The following is a 15,965-nucleotide window of genomic DNA, read 5'->3' as shown; positions in this document are numbered from 1 at the left end:
TCTTCTTATATTCTCAAAGATTCTCTTTTTTCTAGTTATTCTTTATGGATTTTGTTTGAGACAAAGTCAGAGGAAATAGGAGGTAGCATTCACCTTTCACAACTGAAAGAGGGTTATCAAGGAGGACCAGTTTATTATTCCCAATTCTTCACCTCTTCCCTGTAATAAGTATATATCCATGTCCTATGCCATGTGATGTAGCAGTACTTGTTTCTAGAGCAGGCCAAGTATGTTTCCTCATCCCACTGATGTAGGGCTTGATTAGTGGAATGTTAGTAGACATGATACAAGTCAAGGCTTTAAATGGATTGGTTTGGTTTGGCTTACTTTCTTGCACTACATCCATCCATCAGCCATGAGCAGATCATGTTCCAGTTGGCCACATATCTCTGAAATCTGAGAAGACATGTGCAGCACCCCTGAAGCTAATCTTCAGCCAGAGCCACGGCTATCATATCGCATCGTATCCAGCCAATCTACAACCTGTGTGTGAGTAAAAGACATATTTGTCCCTGAAGCTACCGAATTTGGGGATTAGTACATAATATTGCCACAGAAAAAAATTACCAAAACCCATAGTAATAGTGAGGATTTAACTCCTCTAAGTGCAAAAGAGGATGACAGCAGTCTGTTTAAATTAGCAAATACTTCCTTTTATGTTTGTGGGTAAAGAATTATCAAAGTTCCTTCCTTTTCTGCATGTTGACTTGATCTTCTGTTTACTTTCTAGAATTGTTCCTCTGTAAATCTCATAAATATGAAAAGCCAGTTGTGACCCATGAGTGGTTAGCTGCTTCTCCATATAAGGAACTAATACCTGATGAGAAGCCATAATTTTGGGCTTCCCTTACCTTAGAAGTCACCTGTACTAGTTTGCAAGGGATGACATAACAGTTACCTCAAACTGGGTGGCTTAAAGCAACAGCAACTCATTTTCTCATAGTTCTAGATGTTCAAAGTTTGAAATCAAGGTATCATTAGAGCCATGCTCTCTCTGAAGGCTCAAGGAAAGGATCTGTCTTTCCCTTTTATAGCTTGTGGTGGTTGATGGCAGTCTTTGACACACTCCAATGTCTTTCTCTCTCTCTTCATCTGTATGTCTGTATGAATAGACATACAGAAGGACGCCAGTCCTCTGTAGAAGGTCCTCTTCTTAGAAGGACACCAGTAATATTGGAGTAAGGACCCACTTACTCATCTTAACTAATTACATCTGCAACAACCCAATTCCCAAGTAGTTCCACATTTAAAGTCCCAGGATAAACATGAATTTTGAAAATACATTATTCAAGAGATATTGGCCTTTGTGGGACATGTAGATCCTGTCTCCTTCCACCTGAGATGTCATCTTGGAGAGCCAAAGATAATAGCTCCCGGGTGACTATGTAGACTACCGCAAGGACATCTCCCACTGAAGAAGGATGCTTGACACTGCCCTTCAAGTAAGCTATGGTTCCTATTGTATCCTTCTAAGTGAATTCAGCCAATGATCTGAATGCTATTAAGTCTTACTTGATCGCTCAGTTGGGCACCGTTACAAGTTTAACTTAACAATGTTAAGAAATTACTTTTGTTATCCATTTTACATTCTGTACGTATATGAAGCAAATGTCCAAATTGACTACAGGAAAACTTAGGGGTGCATATGTTAGCACTGTATCAGTGGGAGGTTGAATGAGGACTTCAGTCATATATAAAACCAAATCCTATTTACATAGCAGTAACAACTAAATTGTGTACTTTTATCATAAGAAATCATATGTCCAAATATTAAAAAAGACTGGAAGGGGTGCCTGGGTGGCCCAGTCGGTTAAACGTCCGACTTCAGCTCAGGTCATGATCTCACAGTCCGTGAGTTCGAGCCCCACGTCGGGCTCTGTGCTGACAGCTCAGAGCCTGGACCCATTTCGGATTCTGTGTCTCCCCCTCTCTCTGCCCCTCCCCTGTTCATGCTCTGTCTTTCTCTGTCTCAAAAATAAATAAACGTTAAAAAAAATTAAAAAAAAAAAAAGACTGGAAGATGGACCTTATTTCCTGTTCATTTACACTGGGCCTGGGGGGATAGCCATAGCAACTGCTCACATACTGTTAAGAACTATTTCTTTGTTTGCTATAGTTCTGTGAGTCTCATGGACACAAGCTTCACTGGCTTTCAGAACTAGGTGTTTTGGACCCCATCACTTTGGTGGGAGTCTTATAAGTTGGGATACTAAATGTTGTCCTGTTTATGGTGAGAGTACGTCTTAGCTTTTCTACCCATTTTGCTGTGGGTATTTTCACATTTGCTTGATGTGTAGGAGTCCCTCAGCTAGTTTTTGGACTTCTTTCAGAGGGAATTGCTGTATGTGTGGCTGTACATTTAGTGTGTCTGTGGGAGGAGGGAGTGTGTCTGTGTTCAGGAGCCTCCTATGTTATCATCTGAGTCAATTCCCACTATTCTTAATCTGGACCAACCATTCTTATGTTCCACAATCACTCTTGCCCGCATGTTCTTGCCAGGAATCTAAGCCTGGAATAGTCTCTCCTTTCTCCATTCTCACTCAAAAGTAGCCCTTCTAGCCATGACTTGTTCTTTAGATATCAGCTTAAATGACATTTGTTAGAGGAGGCCTATAGGTGAAATTCTCTTGCTGTGGTTAAGCCTTCCCTTTGATAACATTTTACTTTCATTATTTGTTAAACTGCCTTCCCAACCACATGGTAAGATAATGTTTACCCATCTTTCTCACTGCTGTATCCTCAGGAGGTATTACAGAGATTGATGAAGACAGAATAAGTATTTGTGGTAAGAGAACAGGATGAAATGGAAGTCTATAAGGAGACAGAACTGAGATAATGATAACAGTTGATCCTAGCCAAATAGTAATACCAGCAGAAAAAGAATATTTCGGGAGAAAATTATGTAGGTTTTATAACACATATTGATCCAATTAATACCCTAATAGTTGGTCTTATTTTCAATTTGTTTATACACATTGCATTATAATCTCTGAGTCCTCTCAAATCTATAATTAGCCTCCAGCAATAAGAGAACAGTGGCCCTAAGTCTTTAACCAAAGAACCAAGGACACTGACATGTAATCATGTAACTGGATCCTAAGATCTATGAAAGACCCCCAGAAAGGATGATAAGGGAGACTTTAATTCACAAAGTACCTCCAAAAATGCACATGGTTAGGTTTCCAGATGCCAAGATAATTACCTCTGATTGAAGGAGAGATAAAGGCCTTCTCCCTACACCCAGCGGTAGGTGTACCAGGAAAACAAGGACAGTCATCCTGAGATGGGATAATAAAGATAAACGAACTACTCTGAAACCATGAATCAGGTCAGGATAAAAAGTTGTCTAGAGCATTCAAAGAGATTCCTCTCCAGCCCAGTTGTGCAATGAGGAAATGTTGACACCTTTTTAAAAAGGATCCTGAAATTTGTAAGAGGAAGACTGAAAGAACTCTTAATTCTTATAAGAAATATCACCTAGGGTCATGAGAAATAATGACAAAATCAGAATTATTGTCTCCTCACTCCTGGAGCAGAATGTGCTCTTTCCCTTGACCTGCTGTCAAGTGTCTGAGACAGAAACGGAGGGAGTAGAATTTAGATCAGAGCCCAAAGCACTCCTGCTGGAGACCATGGGAGCAACAGCAGCAGCTGCTGCATTAAACCAAACACCCAATGAAGGGAGGCCTCCATCAATCAATGCCCAAGTGGGAAACAACCTATATCACACAACTTCACAGAGAAGATTTAGTATGGGAATTGGTTAGACAAGTTTTGGAGGACCATAAGGGCATGAGGCAAACATTGAGATGATAAAGAGACAGCAAGTGCAGAAGGAAGCTTTATCTCCAGGGGCTGGAGGAACCAAAAGAGAGCTGAAAGCCGTTGTAACTGAGAAGTCCAGAGAAGGTGCTCCACTGAGCTGGGTCAGAGTCCTCTGATGAGGGTGTGATTCCTGGGTAGACTTGTTCTTCTTGTGGTGTGAAGAGACTCCACGGAGCTAGGACTCAGGCCTCTGAGGAACAGGCACTGCTCAGAGAGTGTTGCTTCCTTGGGACCTTGGATGAGACAGTTCCCACTGAGCTGGGATTCAAACCTCTGAGTAGGCAACATCGGTGAGCATATGCTAGTGTCTCTGAAGGGCTAATGAGGCTGCTCCTGCAAGTGGGAAAACTGCAGCCAGCTGATGTCCCTGGGCCCAATCACTACTGTAAAGTTAAAAAAAAAAAAAAAAACAAAAAAAACCAGCATCAGGGCAATGCTGACAGAAGAAGGAAGCAAGTTCCTTCTGCATCTACTGTTTCAATCTTTCTCTAGGGACCCCTCTGGGCAGAAACTCACAGAAATTCAGCTGCAAACGTGAAATATGGTTTGTAGAACCCCAGGCCCAGAGTCCAGATCTGGAACTGGAGCTGAGAGACAATAGATTAATAATGAACCAGTTGCTGCCCAAGCAACTTAAGACTTCCCCATCTAGACTAGCTCAAGTAGCTACCCCAGCACAGAGAGAAGCAGGAGAATGTGGTGTGTTTCCTGGCATGTACCTCCACATAAAAGTCATGCCGGGTAGATTAATTGGCATCCCAAGGAATCTGACTGGAGGTTGGATTAAAATTTGGGCTTTGAGATTTTACACTGTCCAGTAGAGGAACTATGGATGACAGTTTTGTTTTAGAAGGTACACATTTATGGTGCTACCTAATCACCATAATTCATTATAATTCAGAAAAATGAAGCATTCTGATGGGTCTCAATTTTCTCATAGGTCTTTCACAGCGAGGGCAAAAGTGTTTAAAGTGGAAAAGACAGCATGTGGAGGACTCCTGGGTGGCTTAGTTGGTTGAGCATCCAGCTTCGGCTCAGGTCATGATCTCATGATTTGTGAGTTTGAGCCCCACGTCAGGCTCTGTGCTGACAGCTCAGAGCCTGGAGCCTGTTTCAGATTCTGTGTCTCCCTCTCTCTCTGCTCCTCCCCTGATCATTCTCTCTCTCTCTCTCATTCTCTCTCTCTCAAAAATAAATAAACATTAAAAAAAATTTTTTTAAAAGACAGCATGTGGGAGCACAAAACAGCAGATCAACTCAGTATCCTACTACCAAGAGATTCAGACTCAGAGGTATGAGGAATCCCAGCCCACCAAAGACCTGAGGTTTGCTTACCCCCCAAAAAGGATGAAACCAGACGGAATCATGGCTTGGTCCTCAAATCTGACATGGGACCAATGTAAGGAAACACTGTCCTCCAAAGTCCAGATCCCTTCTTAATCTCATGTTTTTCTAGAGAATGCCAGGTGTACTCTCTAGCTGAGCTAACACAGTAGGACCCAGCTATGGTGCCTGGCTAATGGGCAGAGCTCTCAACCAAGGAGGCTGCTGGGCTCACTCCAGCCGGTGGTGAAGGACTAGGGACTAGCCTTGCCTCTGTGCTCTGACCCCTCCCAGACAAGGCGGGCCAAATGCCTCTTGCTTGCCTTCAATGAAATTAACCCTCCAGCCTCCTTTTTTAAGACAAGGGAGGCTCCTAGATTAAATTTAAAAGATAAAATAAGAATCTGCTCCATGCAACAGAAAATTAAATGTGATGGGACTTCTGCCATCTTATGAATCCCTTTTTCTGGAATAAATGCCTGCCCCTGCCAGACAGGGCTCTAAGAAATCCATATCTGGAGAAATGGCTCAGGTCTCTCCTTTTGTTAAGCCTGTTAAGATTGTTAAGCAATCTTCAAAAAGACTGCTCTTCCAGGTCCACTGTCAGGTTGGACAAGAGCTGTGGTGGGCTTGCTGCTTGCTTACAAAGTCTCTTGTCCCAACCATGTATGGTGCCAGAAGGTGGAGTCCATGATAGGCCCTAAAGTATACTTTGGTGGGTAAGAGCATACACTTTAAATTCTTGGAGCTTTCACTGAAATCCTACCTCCACCTCCCACTCATTATGTAAGTTGGATGTGTTACCTAGTCTCATAGTGTTACTGGAAAACCAGAGATAAGTTGTGGCAATACTTCATCCCCAGACCTGACATATAGAAGCTTTCACATTAGCCGGGGGCAGTAGTGGTGGAAGTGGCATAGTGGCAACCACAAATCCCAAACGTAAGAGATGCTGGCTGACTCTAGTTCAGTGGTTCTCATCCAGAGACAATTTTGCTCTCTCCTCACCCTCAAGGAGATTTGGCAATGTCTAGAGACATTCTTGGTTGTCACAACTGGAGTGGTTCTACCGGCATCTAGTTGGTAGAGGTCAAGGATGCTGCCAAATATCTTATGATGCACAGAACAGCCCCCCACAATGATTCAGCCCAAATGTCAACAATGTCAAAGGTGACATACCCTAGTGTAGCTGTACCCAAGGATCAATTCCTAAACTGAAGATAAAGGAAAGCCAATATAAAACACAAGAATACAACTACCTCATTGTCTGGAGCCAAAGGATAGGAAGGTGGCTAAGACTTCAGTTCATAAAGCAGCTTCCACAGATGGGGAGCTGTATGCACCACAGGCTCATATCTTATCTCCCTCAGCCAGACCCCTTATCATATGGTTGTTGGTGTTGGCAGACCAATCTGGCAGAACACTTACACAAGATGTGCTTGAGTCAAGGAGGCCAAAAGGGTAAGGGCTTGTGGTTGGAGAAACATTCGAAGAAAGGATGAGCTTCCTTTAACTGATAGACATTATCAAAGACAAAAAGCAGAGAAATGGATAAGTTGAAGTTCTAACAGTTCCTCTCTGTGGCTCTTCAAAGAATCGATAATGTGAAGTCATAGTCAGCCAGTCATAGAAAATGTTGCCTGCTGGATGCCAGTGGAGTCATGAGTTTGTCTGCACTAAATCACAAGGACCAATTTTAAGAGATAACATATAGGGAAGCAAGATCTGCTTCTCTTTCTCAGCTAAGAAAGGCAAAATGGTGGTGGTTCCTACAAAAGGAGTCAAAAAAAAAAAAAAAAAAAAAAAGAACCTCAGGTTTGTTGAAGGAAAAGAATGCATCTGTTCCTGAGAAGGCAAACTCTAAGGAAGACAGAGCTCTGGCAGGGAGGGATGCTCCACCTGGATCTAGAGGCCACAGAGAGAAGGATCAGCTGCTCACATAGGACTCAGAGTACAAAGCCTGAGACAGGGTTCAACCGAACAGAAAAGAGAAGTGATCTGAAAACTGAAACGGACCCGTTTGCGTTTGAAAGAGCAGGAAAAAAAGTGGGGACTGAAAGATGACAGGCTCTGGGGAGCTGGGAGAGAATCCAGGACTAAGGAAAGGTGGAAGATCCATCAACAGGAACTCCTTCATTTGGCCTTTCCTGAGCAGAGATGGTATCACTCATGAGCCTGAGGCTTCCTGAGATAAATAGGATCCACTCTATTTCAGAAACCACCACAGTGGCTTCTCATTTACCCATCCTGATGCTGCTTCTCACTAGGTCATTTTTAGAGAGTTGAATCCACCGCTGCCCCAGTAGCCCCTTTCTGTATCTTAACCCCCACCTACCCTTTCCAGCTAGCCACCACACACATCACCCTGAGCCAGGCAGGGGTGAGGGGCTGTGACATCCAAGTTTCCTTAGCTGCCCCTGTCCTCAGTGATCACTCACCAGCAGGATTATCTTAAACTTACACAGCACTTGATATCATTGTCTTCAGTTCTCTTGTTCAGTCTGGACACAATCTCTAGATTCATTTATTTTCCCCATTACACTTAGAAGGAAACTACAGCTGAAGTGGATTGAGTACTCTGAAAGAGTCTGAATTTGAACCCAGATCTTCTCCCCAACCAGTGTAGGGCTCCTTCCACACTACACATGTCTTCTCTGTACATCCATACCACACCCTGCAAAGCAACACTGTTATGCCTTTTCTTTTTACATTCACCATCATGAGTACTAGTGTATTCTTAACTGAATTACCAATTTTCTAAGGATATAGATCAAATGAGTTTTGTTTTGCCAGATGAGTAATGTGCTCTTAATCACTCAATACTCATTTAAGTACTATTTATTTTTTTTAAAAATCCATTACAAGATGCAGAAAATATAAAAATTGCAAGAAACCAAGACGATTACCAATAATTGCTCTACACAGCATGTTGAAAACCTCGTAATCACACTGGTTCATTAGTGGTAGTTTTCAAAGCCTTATTCATTGGAGAGTCTCTGAGGCCACCGTGGACTTCAATATGCAGTCTCCAACAAAAGTTGCAGAAGACAGAAATTAATTTCTGGTGAAGGAGAAAATCTTCCTGAGGGCTGCTTTGACCTCCTTGTTTCTCAGAGTATACATGAGGGGGTTGAGAGTAGGGCTCAACATGGTGTACAATACACCAGCCAACTTGCTCTTCTCTGCACTGTAGCTAGAGACAGGGCTTATGTAGGCATAGAAGACAGCGGTATAATACATACACACCACAATGAGGTGGGAAGAGCAGGTGGAAAAGGCTTTTTTCTTCCCCTCTACAGTCCGCATCTTTAGAATGCTGGAGATGATAAAGCCATATGACACGACAGTCATCAGGAAGTTCAGTATGCCATAAAAGGCGTCAGCCAGGACAATCATGATGCTATTCACATAAGTGGAGCTACAGGAGAGAAGCAACAGAGGAGGGACCTCACAGAAAAAATGGGTAACGATGTTGGGACCACAGAAATTCAACCGCAGCATCAGCCCAGTGTGGATGGCTGTGTTGAAGGCACAGAGTACCCAGACACCTGTGGTCAGCTTGCTGCAGAAAGCCTTGCTCATTATGGTGCTGTAATGCAGAGGGTGGCAGATGGCTGCATACCGGTCATAGGCCATGACCGTGAGGAGGAGCAGCTCAGAGGATGCAGCCCATGTGAGGAAATAGAGCTGGGCCATGCAACCCCCATAAGAGATGGAGCTCTCCTCTGACATCAGACCCTCCAGTGCTTTGGGCATGATGGAAGAGGTGCAGATAATATCCATGGTAGCCAAGTTGAACAGAAAAAAGTACATGGGGGTATGGAGCCCAGAGTTGAAGCTGATGGCCAAAATGATGAGGAGATTACCTGTGAGGGCCACAGAGTAGAGGGAGAGGAAACAGCTGAATAAGAGCACATGGTATTCTGGGTGCTCTGAAAAGCCCTGCAAGATAAACTCTGTTACTAGCGTCTGGTTACTCATGGTCCTTGGGCTGAGCGGGGTTTCCATGATCATCAGGTGAATCTCTAGCCACAGCTCCATGTGATTTCAGGACTAGAGAGAGAAATGAGAGGTATCCTAAGGTAGGCTGCTACTATGTTTCATTCATACCTGACATCATAGCATGAGCAATATTATACAGAGATACGAAGGCGTCTTAATGAAGAGAAACATACCAATATGACGTTAAGCAAAGGGTGTGAACATGTAGCCCATAAAAAGTGAGTACAAATGGCCAATTCATAAAGCATCATTCAACCTCAAACAAATGCAAGTTAAATCAGTAATTCATTCTTTATGAACCATGTGGCAAAGTTTGAAAAGCATGGTTTTGACTAACATTAGCATGGGTGCCAAGATACAGGCCTTTTAAAATTCATATTCCATTTGAGCCAGAACTTTCACTTCTAGGAATTTATCCTGCAGCAATAATTAAGTCCATCTTCAAGGTGTAATCACAGCATTATTTATAATACTGAAAATATAAAAGCAACTTATACTCTTAAAGGTCAGTATATTACAATATGTTCCTATAGCATAATGCTCTATACCTATCAAAATGATGCTTTAGAGGTGTTTTACTGATGTTTACAAAAAAGCATGAAGAAAGTTCAAAAGTAGTATGTACAATAGGATCTTATTTTAAGAAAAAAAAAATCACGTTTGTACATATACCTATAGAAAAAAACCAACTGGTTCTGAATGATAAACAACAGTGGAGACCGATTATAGTTGATTTGATTTCTTTGCCTTTGTTTCTCTGTATTGTCTAATTTTTCCATTTAAGAATCTTTCTAGGGGCGCCTGGGTGGCTCAGTCAGTTAAGCATCCGACTTTGACTCAGGTCGTGATTTCACAGTTTGTGGGTTTGAGCCCCGGGTCAGGATCCGTGCTGACAGCTCAGAGCCCAAAGCCTTCTTCAGATTCTGTGTCTCCTGTTCACGTTCTGTCTCTATCTCAAAAATAAGCATTCAAAAAAAAATTTTTAAGAAATCTTTCTAAAAGGCAGATCTGACAGAATAAAGACCCCCAACTGCTACTTCTGGATCTACCCACCTCTCTAGACAATGTTTTCCCTCTTGTCTCCCCTCATGGCCAAAGCTCCAGCCACACCCAGATCTCCCAGTCTGGCCAAAGCACCAGCCATGCCAGACTTTTGTAGCTTTGTTCTTGCAGCTCCCTCAGCCAGGAACACACTCCTTCTCATGAACCAGGTCAATCATCATCCGTCTCCTTTTCTAAAATCCCTTCCCTAGAGAGAAAGGACCACTCTCTCCTTCATGGCCCCCAATTCTGTACTGACTTCTATCCTAGAATTCATTAACACATCACTTCACGATTATGGTACCCATCTCCCCTAAGATTGGGGCATTTGCCTCATTCATTTCTGAGCCCCTTTTCTTGGCTCCCAGCTCCATGTCTGGCATGAAACAGGTGGGCCCTAAAATACATTTGTTGAAACAATAGAAAAGAACAGTCCAGTACCAATAAAAACAGAGTGGTTTCTATTCTCAACACAGTGCAAATTCTGCATTGTTTAAGATGAAATCAGCATGGTACATTTGCATTTTCCTTCTTTTCAACTCTTCATTCATTAAAAGGCTTAATTTTAAAAAGATGCTCATTTTCAATTAAGAATTCTGCTTTTTACCAAACTTCAATAAACGTATTTACCACTGAAGCATTAAAAGGTTTATAGAAAATGAGGAAACATCTCTGATCAAATCATATCACCATTTTGTAAGGTGAAGACTGTTCTTTGAATAGAAGAGCATAAAATTCCTCTGATTCAGGGCAATAGGCTGTGCTAGTGTAAAGTCTGTCCAAAGCTAATACAAATGGGGGTCCATCTGTATCTTCCCAGCAGCAAGGTGTCAGGTTGCTCAATTGCTTTGCTGACGATAATAAATGAGATATGCTTTCGCTTTATATGCAAATATAGTGAATGTTACTTTTGTACAGTATGAGATGTGGGCCTGAGGACTTTATTTGCTCCTTTGTCACTTTGTTGGCTCCTCAACACAGCCTGGTGAGTGACTCCTGTTTAACCCCAGGGACCACCATGAGACTGAAAAGCTGAGGCAGGCTGAAAAGGAAGAGTTTGATTTGCCCCTTGGATGTCTCCACATAAGGTTTCTGCACTTCCCACGAATGTCCTCCCTAGGATTCTCACCACCTGACACCCCCAGTCATCACTCACAGTCCACTCCACCACACAGATTACAAGCCAGAGACTCAATGCTATGACCACACCTGGGAAGAGATAGACACCTCCATCGCCAAACACTGAGCGGTGGTGTGTGGGTCTGTCACAGAGCACTATCGGAGGACCAAAAGAACCTATTATGAAGGAAACTTTATATCTGGTCTTGGTCTTCACTCCACTCCAGAGTGAGGATAGAAAAATAAATAAATCACTACAACATAAATGGGAGTTTTGAACAGGTGCTCAGCACAAGGAAATGTCAACAAACTGATTCACACTCAGGGAACAAATTGCCCCTCAGATAATTACCCTCGTGCTGTAATTTCCAGGGCAGGGGAACAGCCTCCTCATCCAATTGATCAACAGGGAGATCAGAGAATAAGGGAGCAGAGACTCTTTCTGTGAGAATGACCATGAAGTCTCTGTTGGACTTCAGCCAGGTGCTTCCTCTTCTGAAAATAACAAAGACCTCTCTCTCCTGAGGTTCATAGGGCATTGGCTTTAATCCTCCATCAAGCAGTGCAAAATTATTACCAAAGATGTGAAAGAAAAGAAAAAGATCTCAGTTACCAATTGCCAAGTTTAAACACATACTACCTGCAAACTACATGACTCTCCACATGTGAGGTGACAGGACATTTAAACAGTGATTATTTTCCATACTTACCAGAACTTCCAGCCCTCAAGTTTCAAAGGACATAAAAATGCATCTTGGCAATTTGATCACTTTAAAGAAACAGCATGAAGTGTCCTTAAATCCCTGAAATTAAAAAGTTCATTTCATTTCATTTTTCATACAAATAAGTTGAATTTCATGTGAAAGACAATTTACTTTCAGTGACATTTTATCTTAGTTCCAATTTATTGTTCATAATTTCAGAAGTGGAGAATTATTGCTGTCATAAGGCATTCAATTAATTACGAAGAAGTTGACTACTTCTATTATTATTATCTCTAAAGAAGTTTGAGAATTTTCAGACACAATCCAATTAATCCAAAGTCCATCTATTACATATGAAGGTAAATATTCCTACTGTAAACATAACTCAAGAGCAGAAAACTAAAAATCAGAAAATGCCAAAATCTCATATGTTCAGGTTTAAATCTGAAAGATACTTTAAAGACAACCTTGTCCAACCTATTTATTGTAAAGTCAGAAAGGTATCTAAGTGACTTATCCTACTCACACAGAATACTAGTGACAAAGCTAATACCTAGCCCCAAGACTTTGGGATTCAAGCCTAGAATTCTTTGCTATGTAATGTTATTGTCCCACTAAAACTAATGTCAAACAAATGTCAAGTGTCAAAAAATGTCAAGAGAAGGAAAAATTAACCAAGAATCTAAATGATTCTTATTTTGACTGAGGTGTGAATACAAACCCTAAACTCTCAGCCAGTTTTTATATCCTATTTGCTCTATTATTCCATTTGCTGATCAAATAGTAATAATACAGAGTGAGAAATCTACAAATGTTACTAATTGTAGGTCAGCTAAACAAAAAATATCAAGTCTTATAAATAGTTCATGATAAAAATTAAGCAGACTTAGAGTTATGGGCAGAATTTTTCTCATTCTTTTATATCACCCAATAGAATGAGCCATCTTCAGAATACTCCTGATTACCTGGAAAAAATTCTTCACCTTTGTGGAGCTAATAGATTTTATGTATAGTCATCCTTTCTCCATCAATCATGATTGAGGTAGGAAATATGGTGACACTTTAGAAGTATGTAATCTAGGACAAGATCAGTACGGACAAAGGCTTTCTGCCCCTATTTAAGCTAATCCTGCCAAGAATTTGTGACTCCTCTTCAGCAAAGTTTGTCACTGCCTATGGGGGACACCTGGGACACCTGTTCACAGCTATTACTCTAAGTGGACCCTGAAGGAGCAATTAAGTACCACTTTGCTAGGTACTTGGCTGTCGCTGGTGTTCATACAAAGGCCAGTTCAGACTTCTGATCCAAATATGTAAAAGGGTGTAAGCTTGAGCAGAGAGCAGGACTAAACCTCTCTCCCAGCTCACATAATCTGGGGCAGTGCAGACCCAGGTTCAGGTGCTCAGACCAATGTGCTCAGACATATGGACTGGGGAGGGGGGTGTCAGGAAGGCAGTTAGCATTTCTAGACTGCCTTTCATGGAAGTTTCGAGCCATGGAGCCAATGTCCCTATGTTTCCCAGCATAAACCACCCCTACCAACAGAGCTGGCCCACTCACTATCTTTCACTCATACCTTGGCTCCTTTACCAAGCTATCTTTCTTTCCCCTGTCCCCATACTTTCTCTCCCTATCCAAATCCTACCCAGATCTAACTCTATCACCTCTACCAAGGCTTCCCTTGGTACCAAGACTTTCTGGAGGAAAATGATCACTCCCTGCTAAATCTCAGTCACATTCAGGAGCTCCCCCGTGTTAGTGAGCTTTAGAGTCTTTACAGACACAGAGTCAATCCCAAGCCTGAAACCTACTTGGGTTATGTGACTTGAGGCAAGTCTCTAACCTCTCCAGGACTTAATTATAACAATGACAAGACTTACCTCATTATCGCAGTACCTAATACATGAAAAGGGCTTGGCAACATTTTACTTCCTCTTCCCCCAGTGTGGCACCTGTTTACATATATATGTTCTTCTGTATGAGCAGAGAACAGGCTAGATATGTCTATTACCTTCCTCCTTATGAAAATGTCCTGAATATAGCTGGCATTCAATGTATAACTATTGATTAAGTGACTCATTAGCTTGGCTGTAGAGTTCAGTGGATTTGTTATTAAAAGGCACTTCAATCACTTCTAATTTTACTAAGCAGTGTGATGTACTAGGAACAAGCACTAAAGTAAATGGTTCCCAAATGCCTTTGAGACCTCTTACTTAAGTAGCTGTGTGAACTAGTGTAAATCTCATAATCTCTCTGAATCCAAGTTTTTAATCTATAGAATGTGAACAATACCTACCTTCAGAATTTTTCTTTGAACTACATAAGAAGATATAGAGGACTCCATTTTAGAAACCATGTTAGAGGTTATTATGGTTGGGTCATTAATAGAAACAATTACCCAGAAAGACTGTGGCCTGGCAGCACTACAGCCAAAAAGGTTATCTTTTTTCCAACAAAATAAGACACACAAAAAATTTCCTTCCCGTGATGTTAACGATATGTCACCATTCATGAATAAATGTGTATTAGTTAAGTTAAAGGCTAACCTGCTATAATGAAGAAACCAAAATATATGTGGCCTAATATTTTCTCTTTCATTCAATACTCTGAAGTGTGTATGAATGGTAGGGTAGTTCCCAGGGTGATGGGGTAGCCTTGTCCTATCTCATTAAGGGATATAGGTTCCCCCAAGTCAATGATTCTTGATCTCCTAGGCCATTATTCTCTTCACCATCATGAAAGTTTCCATAACCTCCAGATTTCAGCTTGTAGGAAGTAAAATGACAGGAAGCCCCAGAAAACCAATTTATTTCCAGCAAGTGAGGCATATTTGCATACATAACTTCTGCTCACATTCTATGAGCAAAAATTTAGTTATGTTGCCCATTTAGTGGCAAGGGAAGCTGGGAAATATAATCAAGTTGGGAAGTCATACAGGAAAAAGGGATAGAAAATTTTTAGAAAAAAGTAATTTCCATACATATACAAAAAGAAACTAATGATAAGAGAATTTACAAAAAACAACTGGCAGTAAGAGTGAATTTTGTTACTCCTTAAAATAGAGATTCAAAAAAGAAAAGGAGAATGATCATATAGTTACACAGGTAGAAGGGAAAGGTGAAGGGAAGCTGAAAGAACAGAGAGGCAAAAGACCTACAGTGAAAGTTAAGAGAGGAAAGTCAAGGAAATGAATTTAAGAGTTCTAACATTTTTATGCAGTATCAAGAGTCCCACAGTGGTGGGGCTCTGAAAAATTATGTGTAATCCCCAAAGATGCCATCTGATAGATAAGAGTGCCAAGCAGAGCTGTGGAATAACTGAGTGAAAGATAGTAGGAGCTGCACTGTGAGACTTAGCAGATAGGGAAGGCCTTCCAGCAAAGGAGATGCTTGGAAACTTATGCAAATTTAGGGATCTACAGGATGTTATGGGGAGTCCTGTCTAGGCAATACCATGCCCCCCTCTTTCTGGGCCCTGTGCCTTAACCTCAGGTGGAACCAGTTGTTAAAACAATCCAATTATTAATATTTGGTTGATTACCCAGTTGTGGCCTGGAGCACACTTCATACTCTTCAAGTCCTTCTTCTTCTACTTGTCCCTCACAATTACTGGCCTTGCCTCATACCTTCCTGAAAAGGGACACATCATCCTACCAGAGTTCCTCAACCTCATTCTTCCCCATCTCAATCTTTTTACATCTTTCATTTTAATGTTTATTTATTTTTGAGAGAGAGAGACAGAGACAGAGACAGAGCATGAGCTGGAGAGGGCAGAGAGAAAGGGAGACACAGAATCCACAGCAGGCTCCAGGCTCTGAGTTGTCAGCACAGAGCCTGATGTGGGGCTTGAGCCCATGGACCGCAAGATCATGACCTGAGCTGAAGTCGGACACTTAACCGACTGAGCCACCCAGGCGCCCCAATCTTTCTACATCTTTATTCTCAGTCTTT

General features: G+C 41.7%; 2 protein-coding genes across 3 annotated transcripts in view; both read right to left on the bottom strand.

Moving 5' to 3' along the window:
• LOC123576765 (olfactory receptor 6C74-like) overlaps positions 1 to 15,965 on the bottom strand; it is an 81,708-nt gene that overhangs the window by 27,823 nt on the left and 37,920 nt on the right. The window lies entirely within an intron of this gene.
• On the bottom strand, positions 7,971 to 12,068 carry LOC123576766 (olfactory receptor 13A1). 2 transcript variants are annotated; one of them, XM_045438075.1, is made up of 2 exons: positions 12,021 to 12,068; positions 7,971 to 9,201 (listed from the first exon to the last, which is right to left on the bottom strand). In XM_045438075.1, exon 2 carries the CDS (start codon positions 9,187 to 9,189, stop codon positions 8,203 to 8,205), a length of 987 nt encoding a protein of 328 aa, XP_045294031.1. In that variant the 5' UTR covers positions 9,190 to 9,201; positions 12,021 to 12,068; the 3' UTR covers positions 7,971 to 8,202. The 2 variants fall into 2 exon arrangements, with proteins under 2 accessions (XP_045294031.1, XP_045294030.1); XM_045438074.1 differs by having other exon boundaries at positions 11,663 to 12,062.

This window comes from Leopardus geoffroyi, chromosome D2, assembly GCF_018350155.1.
Source record: "Leopardus geoffroyi isolate Oge1 chromosome D2, O.geoffroyi_Oge1_pat1.0, whole genome shotgun sequence".
NCBI classification, from domain to species: domain Eukaryota; kingdom Metazoa; phylum Chordata; class Mammalia; order Carnivora; family Felidae; genus Leopardus; species Leopardus geoffroyi.
Note: the sequence above shows the minus strand (reverse complement) of the source record. Positions and strands in the feature narration are given on the sequence as shown.

What these genes read in the sequence shown, in the direction of transcription:
- LOC123576766 (XM_045438075.1), bottom strand. Translation starts at nt 9,189, where the DNA reads ATGGAGCTGTGGCTAGAGATTCACCTGATGATCATGGAAACCCCGCTC.